General features: G+C 44.1%; 1 protein-coding gene across 3 annotated transcripts in view; it reads right to left on the reverse strand.

Annotated features, from left to right (window-relative positions):
* Positions 1 to 17341, reverse strand: part of SIDT1 (SID1 transmembrane family member 1) — a 169070-nt gene that overhangs the window by 33388 nt on the left and 118341 nt on the right. For all 3 annotated transcript variants that reach the window (XM_056559953.1, XM_056559952.1, XM_056559951.1), the window contains exons 3-7: positions 8094 to 8215; positions 7369 to 7539; positions 5533 to 5578; positions 5275 to 5376; positions 61 to 144 (exon numbers count right to left, since the gene is read on the reverse strand). In XM_056559953.1, the coding sequence (XP_056415928.1) occupies positions 61 to 144; positions 5275 to 5376; positions 5533 to 5578; positions 7369 to 7539; positions 8094 to 8215 (525 nt within the window). The remainder of the gene's footprint in view (positions 1 to 60; positions 145 to 5274; positions 5377 to 5532; positions 5579 to 7368; positions 7540 to 8093; positions 8216 to 17341) is intronic.

Below are 17341 nucleotides of genomic sequence, written 5' to 3' on the forward strand. Positions count from 1 at the left end.
GGGGCCAATCAACATATAGATATCAGATGGCATTAACCCCTTCTGCCCTGCAGAACTCACCTGTATGGTAATGGCGGCTTTCTTGGTCATTGATTGATAAACGCCATTGAATTCCACATTGTGATCCAGATCATAGACTGGACACTGGAAAAGAGACAAGACAAAACGTGACCCTCGACGTGACCCTCGCATTAGGAAATCAGTTCAGTGATGGAATTACATCCAGTATGGCTGAAAACCCCATGCCTGCCACATCAACTAAAACAGGTAAGCACAAGGCATACACAAGAACCTCTGCATTATTCTCTTGGGGACTGTGTTGGGAAGAGAAATAAAGGGGCTCTATGGGGTAATAAGGTAAGACCCGGGGCTGACACTGATTATGGGGGTCACTGTCTGTAGGATTGATTGGTCAGGTCTAACCCAGAAGCCTAATCAATGGATCCTAAAGAAAACCACAGCCCCCAGATCAGGGGATGGGGCAGAATATTAGGGCACTATTAGTGTAATATGAGAACGCCTTTCTGAGGGATCGGCAGCCACAGGCAGGCCCACCATATGTCCTCCAGTCAAAAACGGGACAGTGGGATAGCAAAAGTGGGACGGGGGTATATATAGTTGTGGGCCTCCATACTGACCCTATATATATATATTTGTAGCCCCTCTACTGCTCCCATATATACCTGTAGGCCCCTATATATAGTAATAGGCCCCCTCTCCCCTATGCCCCAATATATAGTTATAGGCCTCTATCCTGCTCCCATATACAGTATAGTTATAGGCCCCCTCTCCTCTATTCCCTTATATAGTTATTTGTCCCCTCTCCTCTATGCCCTTATATAGTTATAGGCCCCCTCTCCTCTATGCCCTTATATAGTTATAGGCCCCCTCTCCTCTATGCCCTTATATAGTTATATGCCCCCTCTCCTCTATGCCCTTATATAGTTATAGGCCCCCTCTCCTCTATGCCCTTATATAGTTATAGGCCCCCTCTCCTCTATGCCCTTATATAGTTATATGTCCCCTCTCCTCTATGCCCTTATATAGTTATATGCCTCCTCTCCTCTATGCCCTTATATAGTTATAGGCCCCCTCTCCTCTATGCCCTTATATAGTTATATGTCCCCTCTCCTCTATGCCCTTATATAGTTATAGGCCCCCTCTCCTCTATGCCCTTATATATTTATAGGCCCCCCTCTCCTCTATGCCCTTATATAGTTATAGGCCCCCTCTCCTCTATGCCCTTATATAGTTATAGGCTCCCTCTCCTCCATGCCCTTATATATTTATAGGCCCCCCTCTCCTCTATGCCCTTATATATTTATAGGCCCCCCTCTCCTCTATGCCCTTATATAGTTATATGTCCCCTCTCCTCTATGCCCTTATATAGTTATAGGCCCCCTCTCCTCTATGCCCTTATATAGTTATATGTCCCCTCTCCTCTATGCCCTTATATAGTTATAGGCCCCCTCTCCTCTATGCCCTTATATAGTTATAGGCCCCCTCTCCTCTATGCCCTTATATAGTTATAGGCCCCCTCTCCTCTATGCCCTTATATAGTTATAGGCCCCTTCTCCTCTGTGCCCCCATATAGCTTTAGGCCCCCTCTACTCTATGCCCCTATATAGTTATAGGCCCCCTCTCCTCTATGCCCTTATATAGTTATAGGCCCCCTCTCCTCTGTGCCCTTATATAGTTATAGGCCCCCTCTCCTCTATGCCCTTATATATTTATAGGCCCCCCTCTCCTCTATGCCCTTATATATTTATAGGCCCCCTCTCCTCTATGCCCTTATATAGTTATAGGCCCCCTCTCCTCTGTGCCCTTATATAGTTATAGGCCCCCCTCTCCTCTATGCCCTTATATATTTATAGGCCCCCTCTCCTCTATGCCCTTATATAGTTATAGGCCCCCTCTCCTCTATGCCCTTATATAGTTATAGGCCTCTTCTCCTCTATGCCCTTATATAGTTATAGGGCCCCTCTCCTCTATGCCCTTATATATTTATAGGCCCCCCTCTCCTCTATGCCCTTATATATTTATAGGCCCCCTCTCCTCTGTGCCCTTATATAGTTATAGGCCCCCTCTCCTCTATGCCCTTATATAGTTATATGCCCCCTCTCCTCTATGCCCTTATATAATTATAGGCCCCCTCTCCTCTATGCCCTTATATAGTTATATGCCCCCTCTCCTCTATGCCCTTATATAGTTATAGGCCCCATCTCCTCTATGCCCTTAATATAGTTATAGGCCCCTTCTCCTCTGTGCCCCCATATAGCTTTAGGCCCCCTCTACTCTATGCCCCTATATAGTTATAGGCCCCCTCTCCTCTATGCCCTTATATAGTTATAGGCCCCCTCTCCTCTATGCCCTTATATAGTTATAGGCCCCCTCTCCTCTATGCCCTTATATAGTTATAGGCCCCCTCTCCTCTATGCCCTTATATAGTTATAGGCCCCCTCTCCTCTATGCCCTTATATAGTTATAGGCCCCCTCTCCTCTATGCCCTTATATAGTTATAGGCCCCCTCTCCTCTATGCCCTTATATAGTTATAGGCCCCCTCTCCTCTATGCCCTTATATAGTTATAGGCCCCCTCTCCTCTATGCCCTTATATAGTTATAGGCTCCCTCTCCTCTATGCCCTTATATAGTTATATGCCCCCTCTCCTCCATGCCCTTATATAGTTATAGGCTCCCTCTCCTCTATGCCCTTATATATTTATAGGCCCCCTCTCCTCTATGCCCTTATATAGTTATAGGCCCCCTCTCCTCTATTCCCTTATATAGTTATAGGCCCCCTCTCCTCCATGCCCTTATATAGTTATAGGCCCCCTCTCCTCTGTGCCCCCATATAGTTATAGGCCCCCTCTCCTCTATGCCCTTATATAGTTATAGGCCCCCTCTCCTCTATGCCCTTATATAGTTATAGGCCCCCTCTCCTCTATTCCCTTATATAGTTATAGGCCCCCTCTCCTCTATGCCCTTATATAGTTATAGGCCCCCTCTCCTCTATGCCCTTATATAGTTATAGGCCCCCTCTCCTCTATGCCCTTATATAGTTATAGGCCCCCCTCTCCTCCATGCCCTTATATAGTTATAGGCTCCCTCTCCTCTATGCCCTTATATATTTATAGGCCCCCTCTCCTCTATGCCCTTATATAGTTATAGGCCCCCTCTCCTCTATTCCCTTATATAGTTATAGGCCCCCTCTCCTCCATGCCCTTATATAGTTATAGGCCCCCTCTCCTCTATGCCCTTATATAGTTATAGGCCTCCTCTCCTCTATGCTCTTATATAGTTATATGCCCCCTCTCCTCTATGCCCTTATATAGTTATAGGCCCCCTCTCCTCTATGCCCTTATATAGTTATAGGCCCCCTCTCCTCTATGCCCTTATATAGTTATAGGCCCCCTCTCCTCTATGCCCTTATATAGTTATAGGCCTCCTCTCCTCTATGCCCTTATATAGTTATAGGCCCCCTCTCCTCTATGCCCTTATATAGTTATAGGCTCCCTCTCCTCTATGCCCTTATATAGTTATATGCCCCCTCTCCTCCATGCCCTTATATAGTTATAGGCTCCCTCTCCTCTATGCCCTTATATAGTTATAGGCCCCCTCTCCTCTATGCCCTTATATAGTTATAGGCCCCCTCTCCTCTATTCCCTTATATAGTTATAGGCCCCCTCTCCTCCATGCCCTTATATAGTTATAGGCCCCCTCTCCTCTATGCCCTTATATAGTTATAGGCCCCCTCTCCTCTATGCTCTTATATAGTTATATGCCCCCTCTCCTCTATGCCCTTATATAGTTATAGGCCTCCTCTCCTCTATGCTCTTATATAGTTATATGCCCCCTCTCCTCTATGCTCTTATATAGTTATATGCCCCCTCTCCTCTATGCCCTTATATAGTTATAGGCCTCCTCTCCTCTATGCCCTTATATAGTTATAGGCCCCCTCTCCTCTATGCCCTTATATAGTTATAGGCCCCCTCTCCTCTATGCCCTTATATAGTTATAGGCCCCCTCTCCTCTATGCCCTTATATAGTTATAGGCCCCCTCTCCTCTATGCCCTTATATAGTTATAGGCCCCCTCTCCTCTATGCCCTTATATAGTTATAGGCCCCCTCTCCTCCATGCCCTTATATAGTTATAGGCCCCCTCTCCTCTATGCCCTTATATAGTTATAGGCCCCCTCTCCTCTATGCCCTTATATAGTTATATGCCCCCTCTCCTCCATGCCCTTATATAGTTATAGGCCTCCTCTCCTCTATGCTCTTATATAGTTATATGCCCCCTCTCCTCTATGCTCTTATATAGTTATATGCCCCCTCTCCTCTATGCCCTTATATAGTTATAGGCCTCCTCTCCTCTATGCCCTTATATAGTTATAGGCCCCCTCTCCTCTATGCCCTTATATAGTTATAGGCCCCCTCTCCTCTATGCCCTTATATAGTTATAGGCCCCCTCTCCTCTATGCCCTTATATAGTTATAGGCCCCCTCTCCTCTATGCCCTTATATAGTTATATGCCCCCTCTCCTCCATGCCCTTATATAGTTATAGGCCCCCTCTCCTCTATGCCCTTATATAGTTATAGGCCCCCTCTCCTCTATGCCCTTATATAGTTATAGGCCCCCTCTCCTCTGTGCCCTTATATAGTTATAGGCCCCTTCTCCTCTATGCCCTTATATAGTTATAGGCCCCTTCTCCTTTGTGCCCCCATAAAGTTATAGGCCCCCTCTCCTCTGTGCCCTTATGTAGTTATAGGCCCCCTCTCCTCTGTGCCCTTATATAGTTATAGGCCCCCTCTCCTCTGTGCCCTTATATAGTTATAGGCCCCCTCTCCTCTATGCCCTTATATAGTTATAGGCCCTTCTCCTCTATGCCCTTATATAGTTATAGGCCCCTTCTCCTTTGTGCCCCCATAAAGTTATAGGCCCCCTCTCCACTGTGCCCCCATATATAGTAAAAGTCAGGCGTCCCCACAGACATACTGCCCCAGCCATACGGCTCCTACAGTTCGGTTTGATCCTCTACTGCTATGTCTGATCCGGGGAGCAGTGGAGGGCGGTAGTTTAGTTGGGGCCCATTCACATTTCCTTTTTTTTCGAGCAGAACTCTGCTCATAAATTCCGGTACATCCTCCTCCCATTGTTTTCAATAGGATTCTGCAGCACCATTCACACTACGGAATTTCCACCGCGTTGTCGTCCATATAGTCTCTGTTATCAGCCATTTATATATTTTTATTTTATACCGCAGACGACAACTCACTGTAATATCCTGCACGGACACCACGGTGCAGGGATACGTCTCGGCCGACTTCACCTTGATGACCACGGAGTCCATCCCTTCTGGGAACGAATACAGGAAATACTGCACGGGAGAGGAAGGGGTTAAAGGTTGTGACGTATTTGCTGGGAACATTTTATTTAGAATTTTTTTTTTCTATTTGTGGACAACACCCGCCCCGTCACCCGCGTCACCCTCCCAGAAAGCAAACACGCCAAACTGATAACACGGCGGTCGTACCTGGGGCTGCGACGGCGAGGCGCTGAAATTGAGGGGAATGTCTGTCCTGGGAATAAAAGGAGGCACAGAGGTTATAATCCTTATTTAGGTGTCACCCAGCTTTCCCAGGACCATGAAAGCAACTCTGCTTTATTTTGTAGTTATAAATCGCTTGCGTCAGTGCACCAGGAAAGCTGAGTGACAATCAAGTAGTGTTTCCCAACCAGGGTGCCTCCAGCTGTTGCAAAACTACAATTCCCAGCATGCCCGGACAGCCAACGGCTGTCCGGGCATGCTGGGAGTTGTAGCTTTGCAACAGCTGGAGGCACTCTTGTTGGGAAACACTGTCATAGAGTATCAATGCAGAAAATATTTTGTCCACAATATCTTGCTTATAATAACTGGAGCTATCACCCAGCTTTCCAGGAACTCTGAATGGTACTTCTGCCTATTTGTGCAATGGGAGTTGTAGTTTTGCGACAGCTGGAGGCATCCTGGTTAGGACACACTGTCATAGAGCACCAATGCAAAAAATATTGTGTCCACAATATCTTGTTCATAACAACTGGAGCTATTACCCAGCTTTCCGGGAACTCTGAATGGCACTTCTGCCTACTTATGCAAAGGAAAATGTCATGTTCAGGAGCTTGGAAAAGCTGGGTGACAATGATATCCCAAATGCAAAGTGATCAGGAAAGTCTGAAGTGGGTAAATATTTCAAACTACAGTTGTCACCCAGCTTTTCTTGGGGTCTGAAAATCAACACCTGCTTAATTATAACATTGTACATCTCTTGCTCCTGTAGTTGGGAGTGGTGGTGGATGGGGAAAGGGGTTATTCAGAAGTAAGGAAAGCTGGGTGACAATTATATTTAAAAAGCTAGATAGAGATGCCATTCAGAAGCCATGGAAAGCTGAATGACAATAATATCCATGGAACATCAGAATCTATTATAGATAGAAATTGATCAGGAAAGTCTCAACATACATAAGTGGATATATCTGGTAAATATTTCAGGCCTTACTCATTACAGCTTCAATGGGAAGTTATCACCCAGCTTTCCCAGAGGCCTGAAAAATACATTTGCTAAATTAGACCGGTATACATTCGTTAGTTTCTATATTTGGGACTGGCAAGAGATTTCATTCAGAAGTTTGGGATAGCTGGGTTAAATTATATTCATAAAACTAGGTAGAGATGCCGTTCAGGAAAGCTGGGTGACAATTATATAACTAAAGCTAGGTAGAGATGCCATTCAAAAGTCTTATGAAGCTGGGTAACAATTATATAAATAAAGATAGGTAGATATGCCATTCAGGAATCTAGGAAAGCTAGGTGAGATTCATATTCATAAAACAAGCTAGATATGCTATTCAAGGGTCTTGGAAAGCTGTGTGACAATCATATTTATAGAACTAGGTAGAGATGCCATTTAGGAGTCTGGGAAAACTGGGTGAGAATCATATTCATGGAACTAGGGAGAGATGCCATTCAGGAGTCTAGGAAAGCTAGGTGACAATCACATTCATGGAACTATGTAGAGATCCCTTCGAGCAATTTGGGAAAGCTAGGTGACAATCAAATTAGCAAAACTAGGTAGATTTGCGATTCAGGAGTCAGGGAAAGCTGAGTGTCTGTCATATATATAGAAAAAGGTAGATACTCCATTCAGAGGTCTTGGAAAGCTGAGTGAGAATCAAATTTATGGAACTAGGTAGAGATGCCATTCAGCAAGCTAGGAACGCTGGCAGACCATCCTAATAATAAAACTTGGTAAAGATGCCATTCAGGAGTCTGGGAAAGCTGGGTGACAATCACAATCATAGAAGTAGTGATTAAAATAAAATAAAAACTTACAGAAGTTCGAAGTCGGTCAGTCGTCTGACTATGAGCTCGTAATTGACATTATTGGGCGCCATGGAGGCGATGTCTATGTACATGAACTGCTCGGAGGCGGGGGCCAGGCCCGCGGGGTCGGTGGGGCACAGGGTGCGGCTCACGTCCTGGTAGGTGTACGTTCTTTGGTAGCTGGTGAAATAGAAGATTTAAAAAATATATCAAAAACAATAACTCCCATAATGCACCACAGCAGAGGATAAAAAGGGTTAAAACTAGAAGAATTCTGCTTGCAGCTCTGGATGTGAGTAGAGAAGTGTTTCCCAACCAGTGTGCCTCCAGCTGTTGCAAAACTACAACTCCCAGCATGCCCGGACAGCCGAAGGCATGCTGGGAGTTTTGCAACAGCTGGAGAGTCCCTGGCTGCCAGGGCATGCTGGGAGTTGTAGTTTTATAATAGCTTGAGAGTCTAAGGCTGCCAGGGCATGCTGGGAGTTGTAGTTTTGCAACAGCTGGAGAGTCCCTGGCTGCCAGGGCATGCTGGGAGTTGTAGTTTTGTAACAGTTGGAGAGTCTTAGGCTGCCAGGGAATGCTGGGAGTTGTAGTTTTGTAATAGTTGGAGAGTCCCAGGCTGCCAGGGCCTGCTGGGAGTTGTAGTTTTGTAATAGTTGGAGAGTCCCAGGCTGGGAGGGTGGACACACTGGAGTAGAGCGAGGCCATGATGACACCATGGCGGTAGTACTTACTAGCCCCTGAAGGCGAGGGGCACCTGCCATGACAGGACGCCTTTCTGCTGCCGCACCACAAACAGGACGGGGAACTCCAGGTCGTCTGAATCGGAGCGAACAAAAACACGAAGAGCGTCCACCTGTGGAGAGTAACCGCGAGGACAGTGAATAATGACAGATATATACCGGTATATAGCAATATGGCCCAATGTCACCATATATGACCAAAGCGTTCACCTGCTGTGCACCGTGATCACTGCTCCGGTCTACACCCTCTGTGATGTCACTATGGGGGTCCTCATGTTCTCGGGTGTAAACTATTCTTCTGAGAGCTAGCAGTACTTTGTATGTGTACAGTATAGCAGTACTTTGTATGTGTACAGTATGTGTACAGTATAGCAGTACTTTGTATGTGTACAGTATAGCAGTACTTTGTATGTGTACAGTATAGCAGTACTTTGTATGTGTACAGTATAGCAGTACTTTGTATGTGTGCGGTATATCAGTACTATGTATGTGTACGGTATAGCAGTACTATGTATGTGTACAGTATATCAGTACTATGTATGTGTACGGTATAGCAGTACTATGTATGTGTACGGTATAGCAGTACTATGTATGTGTACAGTATAGCAGTACTATGTATGTGTACAGTATAGCAGTACTATGTATGTGTACAGTGTAGCAGTACTATGTATGTGTACAGTATAGCAGTACTATGTATGTGTACAGTATAGCAGTAGTTTGTATGTGTACGGTATAGCAGTACTATGTATGTGTACAGTATATCAGTACTATGTATGTGTACAGTATAGCAGTACTATGTATGTGTACAGTATATCAGTACTTTGTATGTGTACAGTATATCAGTACTATGTGTGTGTACAGTATAGCAGTACTATGTGTGTGTACAGTATAGCAGTACTTTGTATGTGTACAGTATAGCAGTACTTTGTATGTGTGCGGTATATCAGTACTATGTATGTGTACGGTATAGCAGTACTATGTATGTGTATAGTATATCAGTACTATGTATGTGTACGGTATAGCAGTACTATGTATGTGTACAGTATATCAGTACTATGTATGTGTACAGTATAGCGGTACTATGTATGTGTACGGTATAGCAGTTATATGTATGTGTACAGTATAGCAGTACTATGTATGTGTACGGTATATCAGTACTATGTATGTGTACAGTATAGCAGTACTTTGTATGTGTACAGTATATCAGTACCATGTATGTGTACAGTATAGCGGTACTATGTATGTGTACGGTATAGCAGTAATATGTATGCGTACAGTATAGCAGTACTATGTATGTGTACGGTATATCAGTACTATTTATGTGTACAGTATAGCAGTACTATGTATGTGTACAGTATAGCAGTACTATGTATGTGTACGGTATATCAGTACTTTGTATGTGTACAGTATATTAGTACTATGTATGTGTACAGTATAGCAGTACCATGTATGTGTACGGTATATCAGTACCATGTATGTGTACGGTATATCAGTACTATGTATGTGTACGGTATAGCAGTACTATGTATGTGTACGGTATATCAGTACTATGTATGTGTACAGTATAGCAGTACTATGTATGTGTACAGTATATCAGTACTATGTATAGGTACGGTATATCAGTACTATGTATGTGTACGGTATATCAGTACTATGTATGTGTACGGTATATCAGTACTATGTATGTGTACGGTATATCAGTACTATGTATGTGTACGGTATATCAGTACTATGTATGTGTACGGTATATCAGTACTATGTATGTGTACAGTATATCAGTACTATGTATGTGTACGGTATAGCAGTAACATGTATGTGTACGGTATAGCAGTAACATGTATGTGTGTGGTATAGCAGTACTATGTATGTGTGCGTGGTATAGCAATACTTTGCACGTGTGCGGTATAGCAGTACTATGTATGTGTACGGTATAGCGGTACTATGTATGTGTGCGAGTTATAGCAGTACTATGTATGTGTGCGAGGTACAGTGGTACTATTTATGTGTGCGAGGTATAGCGGTACTATGTATGTTTACAGTATATCAGTACTATGTATGTGTACAATATGTCAGTACTATGTATGTGTACAGTATATCAGTACTATGTATGTGTACTATATAGCGGTACTATGTATGTATACTGTATAGCAGTAATATGTATGTGTGGTATAGCAGTACTATGTATGTGTGCGAGGTATAGCGATACTTTGTACGTGTGCGGTATAGCAGTACTATGTATGTCTACGGTATAGCGGTACTATGTATGTGTGCAAGTTATAGCGGTACTATGTATGTGTGCAAGGTATAGCGGTACTATTTATGTGTGCAAGGTATAGCGGTACTATGTAAGTGCGAGGTATAGCGATACTATGTAAGTGTGTGGTATAGCGGTACTATGTAACTGTGCAGTATAGCTGTACTATGTAAGTGTGAACTACAGCAGGACAATAAGTAAGGTATGGCTGTAATATGTAAGTATGTGATATAGCAGTTCTATAGATGTGTGTGTGATATAGCAGTTCTATGGATGTGTGTGTAGTATAGCAGTACTATAAGTGTGTGTGGTATTAAAACACTATATATGTGGATACTATAGCAGTGTCATGTATGTATGTGTGTGTTAGAATGGTACTAGGTATGTTTGTGATAAAGTTGCGCCATATAAGTGTGTGGTATAGCGGTACTATGTAAGTGTGTGGTATAGTATAGTGGTACCATGTAAGTGTGTGGTATAGTATAGTGCTACCATGTATGTGTGATATAGCGATACTATGTAAGTGTGTGATATAGCGGTACTATGTAAGTGTGTGGTATAGTGGTACTATGTAAGTGTGTGGTATAGTGGTACTATGTAAGTGTGTGGTATAGTATAGTGGTACCATGTAAGTGTGTAGTATAGTATAGTGGTACCATGTATGTGTGATATAGCGGTACTATGCAAGTGTGTGATATAGCGGTACTATGCAAGTGTGTGATATAGCGGTACTATGTAAGTGTGTGATATAGCGGTACTATGTAAGTGTGTGGTATAGCGGTACTATGTAAGTGTGTGATATAGCGGTACTATGTAAGTGTGTGATATAGCGGTACTATGTAAGTGTGTGATATAGCGGTACTATGTAAGTGTGTGATATAGCAGTACTATGTAAGTGTGTGGTATAGCGGTACTATGTAAGTGTGTGATATAGCAGTACTATGTAAGTGCGAGGTATAGCGGTACTATGTAAGTGTGTGGTATAGCGGTACTATGTAAGTGTGTGATATAGCGGTACTATGTAAGTATGTGATATAGCGGTACTATGTAAGTATGTGATATAGCGGTACTATGTAAGTGTGTGATATAGCGGTACTATGTAAGTGTGTGATATAGCAGTACTATGTAAGTGTGTGGTATAGCGGTACTATGTAAGTGTGTGATATAGCGGTACTATGTAAGTGTGTGATATAGCGGTACTATGTAAGTGTGTGGTATAGCGGTACTATGTAAGTGTGTGATATAGTGGTACCATGTATGTGTGATATAGCGGTACTATGTAAGTGTGTGGTATAGTGGTACCATGTATGTGTGATATAGCGGTACTATGTAAGTGTGTGGTATAGTGGTACTATGTAAGTGTGTGGTATAGCGGTACTATGTAAGTGTGTGATATAGCGGTACTATGTAAGTGTGTGATATAGCAGTACTATGTAAGTGTGTGATATAGCGGTACTATGTAAGTGTGTGGTATAGCGGTACTATGTAAGTGTGTGGTATAGCGGTACTATGTAAGTGTGTGATATAGTGGTACCATGTATGTGTGATATAGCGGTACTATGTAAGTGTGTGGTATAGTGGTACCATGTATGTGTGATATAGCGGTACTATGTAAGTGTGTGGTATAGTGGTACTATGTAAGTGTGTGGTATAGCGATACTATGTAAGTGTGTGATATAGCGGTACTATGTAAGTGTGTGATATAGCAGTACTATGTAAGTGTGTGATATAGCGGTACTATGTAAGTGTGTGGTATAGCGGTACTATGTAAGTGTGTGGTATAGTGGTACTATGTAAGTGTGTGGTATAGCGGTACTATGTAAGTGTGTGATATAGTGGTACCATGTATGTGTGATATAGCGGTACTATGTAAGTGTGTGATATAGCGGTACTAAGTGTGTGGTATAGTGGTACCATGTAAGTGTGATATAGTGGTACTATGTAAGTGTGTGGTATAGCGGTACTATGTAAGTGTGTGGTATAGCGGTATTATGTAAGTGTGTGGTATAGTGGTACTATGTAAGTGTGTGGCATGGCAGTACTATGTAAGTGTGTGATATAGCGGTACTATGTAAGTGTGTGATATAGCGGTACTATGTAAGTGTGTGATATAGCGGTACTATGTAAGTGTGTGATATAGCGGTACTATGTAAGTGTGTGATATAGCGGTACTATGTAAGTGTGTGATATAGCAGTACTATGTAAGTGTGTGGTATAGCGGTACTATGTAAGTGTGTGATATAGCGGTACTATGTAAGTGTGTGATATAGCGGTACTATGTAAGTGTGTGATATAGCGGTACTATGTAAGTGTGTGGTATAGCGGTACTATGTAAGTGTGTGATATAGCGGTACTATGTAAGTATGTGATATAGCGGTACTATGTAAGTGTGTGATATAGCGGTACTATGTAAGTGTGTGGTATAGCGGTACTATGTAAGTGTGTGGTATAGCGGTACTATGTAAGTGTGTGATATAGCGGTACTATGTAAGTGTGTGATATAGCGGTACTATGTAAGTGTGTGATATAGCGGTACTATGTAAGTGTGTGATATAGCGGTACTATGTAAGTGTGTGATATAGCGGTACTATGTAAGTGTGTGGTATAGCGGTACTATGTAAGTGTGTGATATAGCGGTACTATGTAAGTATGTGATATAGCGGTACTATGTAAGTGTGTGATATAGCGGTACTATGTAAGTGTGTGGTATAGCGGTACTATGTAAGTGTGTGGTATAGCGGTACTATGTAAGTGTGTGATATAGCGGTACTATGTAAGTATGTGATATAGCGGTACTATGTAAGTGTGTGATATAGCGGTACTATGTAAGTGTGTGGTATAGCGGTACTATGTAAGTGTGTGATATAGCGGTACTATGTAAGTGTGTGATATAGCAGTACTATGTAAGTGTGTGGTATAGCGGTACTATGTAAGTGTGTGATATAGCGGTACTATGTAAGTGTGTGATATAGCGGTACTATGTAAGTGTGTGGTATAGCGGTACTATGTAAGTGTGTGATATAGCGGTACTATGTAAGTGTGTGATATAGCGGTACTATGTAAGTGTGTGATATAGCGGTACTATGTAAGTGTGTGATATAGCGGTACTATGTAAGTGTGTGGTATAGCGGTACTATGTAAGTGTGTGATATAGCGGTACTATGTAAGTGTGTGGTATAGCGGTACTATGTAAGTGTGTGGTATAGCGGTACTATGTAAGTGTGTGATATAGCGGTACTATGTAAGTGTGTGATATAGCGGTACTATGTAAGTGTGTGGTATAGCGGTACTATGTAAGTGTGTGATATAGCGGTACTATGTAAGTGTGTGATATAGCGGTACTATGTAAGTGTGTGGTATAGCGGTACTATGTAAGTGTGTGATATAGCGGTACTATGTAAGTGTGTGGTATAGCGGTACTATGTAAGTGTGTGGTATAGCGGTACTATGTAAGTGTGCAGTGAGAGACCCCTGATCGCTGGGATCACTGACTGTTCATAGGGACGGACTTAGATGACACCTTATTCCCGTGAGGTGATTTGGGCCTATACACTGTATGTCAGGAGGGGTCCATGGAAGGCCCCCAGAGCTGGCTGACCACATGCCTTGTTGTTATTTGTTACATTTAGGTGAACTATTATATACAGTTATTGTGCTCGCATACCGGTGCATTATAGCTAGAAATATAAAATAAAACAAGTCATATTTATAGCATCATGTACGGAGATCGGTGCGCGCCATAAAAATAATAATATATATGTAGGAGAATATAAATCGCCTGATGGAGGAGACGGCGTCCGGATCCCGCGCTCCTGGATGCACAGATAAACATCAATACATGGCCAAGTGGTTGCCGTGGTAACGCCGGGGGGATGCTGGGATGTTCCTGGAGATTTATCCGCGGCCGATCGGTTGCCAGGTTTCCGGGTGTGGAGCAGGATGTCCACGGCTAGGTCTGTTAACCCTACGTTATCTCTGATATTTCTCCATTACGCGCTCAGTGGCGTCTACGTCAATCATGTGCAAACATAAATTATTTAGATAGTAGGAATTTCCACGACCCAGATAACAGCAGCGCTAAATATCAGGGCGAGAAATCAGGAACCGCATGACTAACAGCGCCGGGGACATTCACGGAAACCAGTCTGTGGGCTTTTGGGCCGGTTTACATGGGGCGCATCCGGAGCGTATTTCACGTGGCGGATGCGTTAACGACAGTCACAGAGGGACTGCAGAGCGGGCTCCCAGCAGTAGCTAGGAGCCCACTCCGCAGTCCCTCTGGGACCGCCGTTTGCACATCCACAGCGTGAAATACCCTGCGGATGTGTCCCGTGTGAACCTACCCTTACAGAGCATCTCCACTCTCAAGTGACTTATACAGACAACAGGGACCCGTAATGCCATTGGCTATGGTCCCGATAAGGTCGCTGGGCCCTGGCTTCAGGCCTTGATTATGGTCCCCAGCTTAAGGCCTTGATTATGGTCCCCAATAAGGTTGCTGGGCCCTGGCTTCAGGCCTTGATTATGGTCCCGATAAGGTCACTGGGCCCTGGCTTCAGGCCTTGATTATGGTCCCGATAAGGTCTCTGGGCCCTGGCTTCAGGCCTTGATTATGGTCCCGATAAGGTCACCGGGCCCTGGCTTTAGGCCTTGATTATGGTCCCGATAAGGTCACCGGGCCCTGGCTTCAGGCCTTGATTATGGTCCCCAGCTTAAGGCCTTGATTATTGTCCCCAATAAGGTTGCTGGGCCCTGGCTTCAGGCCTTGATTATGGTCCCCAGCTTAAGGCCTTGATTATGGTCCCCAATAAGGTTGCTGGGCCCTGGCTTCAGGCCTTGATTATGGTCCCGATAAGGTCACTGGGCCCTGGCTTCAGGCCTTGATTATGGTCCCGATAAGGTCTCTGGGCCCTGGCTTCAGGCCTTGATTATGGTCCCGATAAGGTCACCGGGCCCTGGCTTCAGGCCTTGATTATGGTCCCGATAAGGTCACCGGGCCCTGGCTTCAGGCCTTGATTATGGTCCCGATAAGGTCACCGGGCTTCAGGCCTTGATTATGGTCCCCGATAAGGTCGCCGGCCCTGGCTTCAGGCCTTGATTATGGTCCCCGATAAGGTCGCCGGGCCCTGGCTTCAGGCCTTGATTATGGTCCCGATAAGGTCGCCGGGCCCTGGCTTCAGGCCTTGATTATGGTCCCGATAAGGTCGCCGGGCCCTGGCTTCAGGCCTTGATTATGGTCCTGATAAGGTCGCTAGGCCCTGGCTTCAGGCCTTGATTATGGTCCCCGATAAAGTGCGCAGGCTTTACACCATATTCACACCCTGGGCCTCAGGCCTATATACCAACATTTTAATCCCAAATCATGGCCCCAAAATAACACCCCTCTATTTTTTTTATTTAAGTAAACCCAGTCCATTACTTATCTGGTTGGTAGAAACGTTCCACAAAAAAAAAAAATAAAAAAAAAAAAGGGCGAGTAGGAAAAAGGGTTCCTGTTGCCGTTAGTAACCCATCAGAATACTGCTCTTATTTTGTAATGGCAGCTTTAGAGTTAAAAGCTCTGATTGGTTGCTATGGGCAATAAGGACCACAAAGAGTTGGGCCTTATAACAATATGCACCAAAAACAATGTTTCTTACATCTAAAAAATATAAGCCTAAATATTGTCTCCTTTACGGTCCAATTTCTCTGTAAGTCACGACCCCTTGGGAAATTTTTTAAACAGATAGAGGGAGATTTATCACGACCTGTGCAGAGGTTGTCTCTTTAATTTTTAAAAAGGCCTCTCAAAATAAAAGAAGTGATTTCATTGGTTGCTATGGGCAACTGCTTCTCTTTTCCTCCGCACAGGTTGTGATACATGTGTTTTAAACAAAAATGCACCAAAGTGTGCAAACAAGTTAGTCAACGAAAACAAATCTAGACCCCACACCAGACGCCTAAATAACTACAGACTTCAAACCAGACCCCTAAGTAAATACAGACCCCAGACACCAAAAATAAACAGACCCCAGACCAGGGACTTCAGACCCCCTAAATAAAGATTCCAGACCAGACCCCTAAATAAATACGGACTGCAGACCAGACCCCTAAATAAATAATTGACCAAACCAGATCCCTACATGAATACACACCACAGACTACTAAATAAATACAAACTCCAGACCAGACCCCCTAAATACAGGCCCCAGACCAGACCCACTAAATGACTCCAGACCCCAGACTAGACCCCCTTAATGACTCCAGACCCAGACCAGATCCTTTCATAAATACAGACCCCAGACCAGATCCTTAATAAATACAGACCACAGATTAGACCCCCTAAATAAATACAGACCCCAGACCAGACCCCCTAAATAAATACAGACCCCAGACCAGACCCACTAAATGACAACAGACCCCAGACTAGACCCCCTAAATAAATACAGACCCCAGACCAGACCCCCTAAATAAATACAGACCTCAGACCAGACCCCTATGCGGGTGCTGTATCTCCAGTTTACGGGACTGGGGACGTGACGTCACGCCACGCCCCCTCCATTCATGCCTATGGCTGTCACGCCCCCTCCCATAGACATGAATGGAGGGGGCGTGGCGTGATGTCATGTCCCCAGTCCCGGAAACTGGAGATTCAGCACCCGCATAGGATGTAAAGAGGAAAGTATTTGATACGATTAGTTCATTCGGATCTACGATGTCTTATCTTGGTGGTCACTTTATTTTTTTGAGCCGTGTAAGAACAGGAGGTCCCTGGATGGCAGAAACTTCCTCATCACTCATTGATCGTCTTGTCTGCGCCGGAGGATTTCCCTTTAATTGCTTCACAATGAGTAAAGTGCCCAGAGATTTCCTGGACGTAATGAGACGTATTGATCGCCCATATCTCCTCCATGCCAGCAAAAGAGAAGACAATGAACCATCACAGTGCAAGAGAAGAGCACAAGAGCTTACACTCTACAGACCAGGACCGGATCACAATACTGAG

The sequence above is a fragment of the Hyla sarda genome, chromosome 2 (genome assembly GCF_029499605.1).
Source record: "Hyla sarda isolate aHylSar1 chromosome 2, aHylSar1.hap1, whole genome shotgun sequence".
In the NCBI taxonomy this organism is placed as follows: Eukaryota; Metazoa; Chordata; class Amphibia; order Anura; family Hylidae; genus Hyla; species Hyla sarda.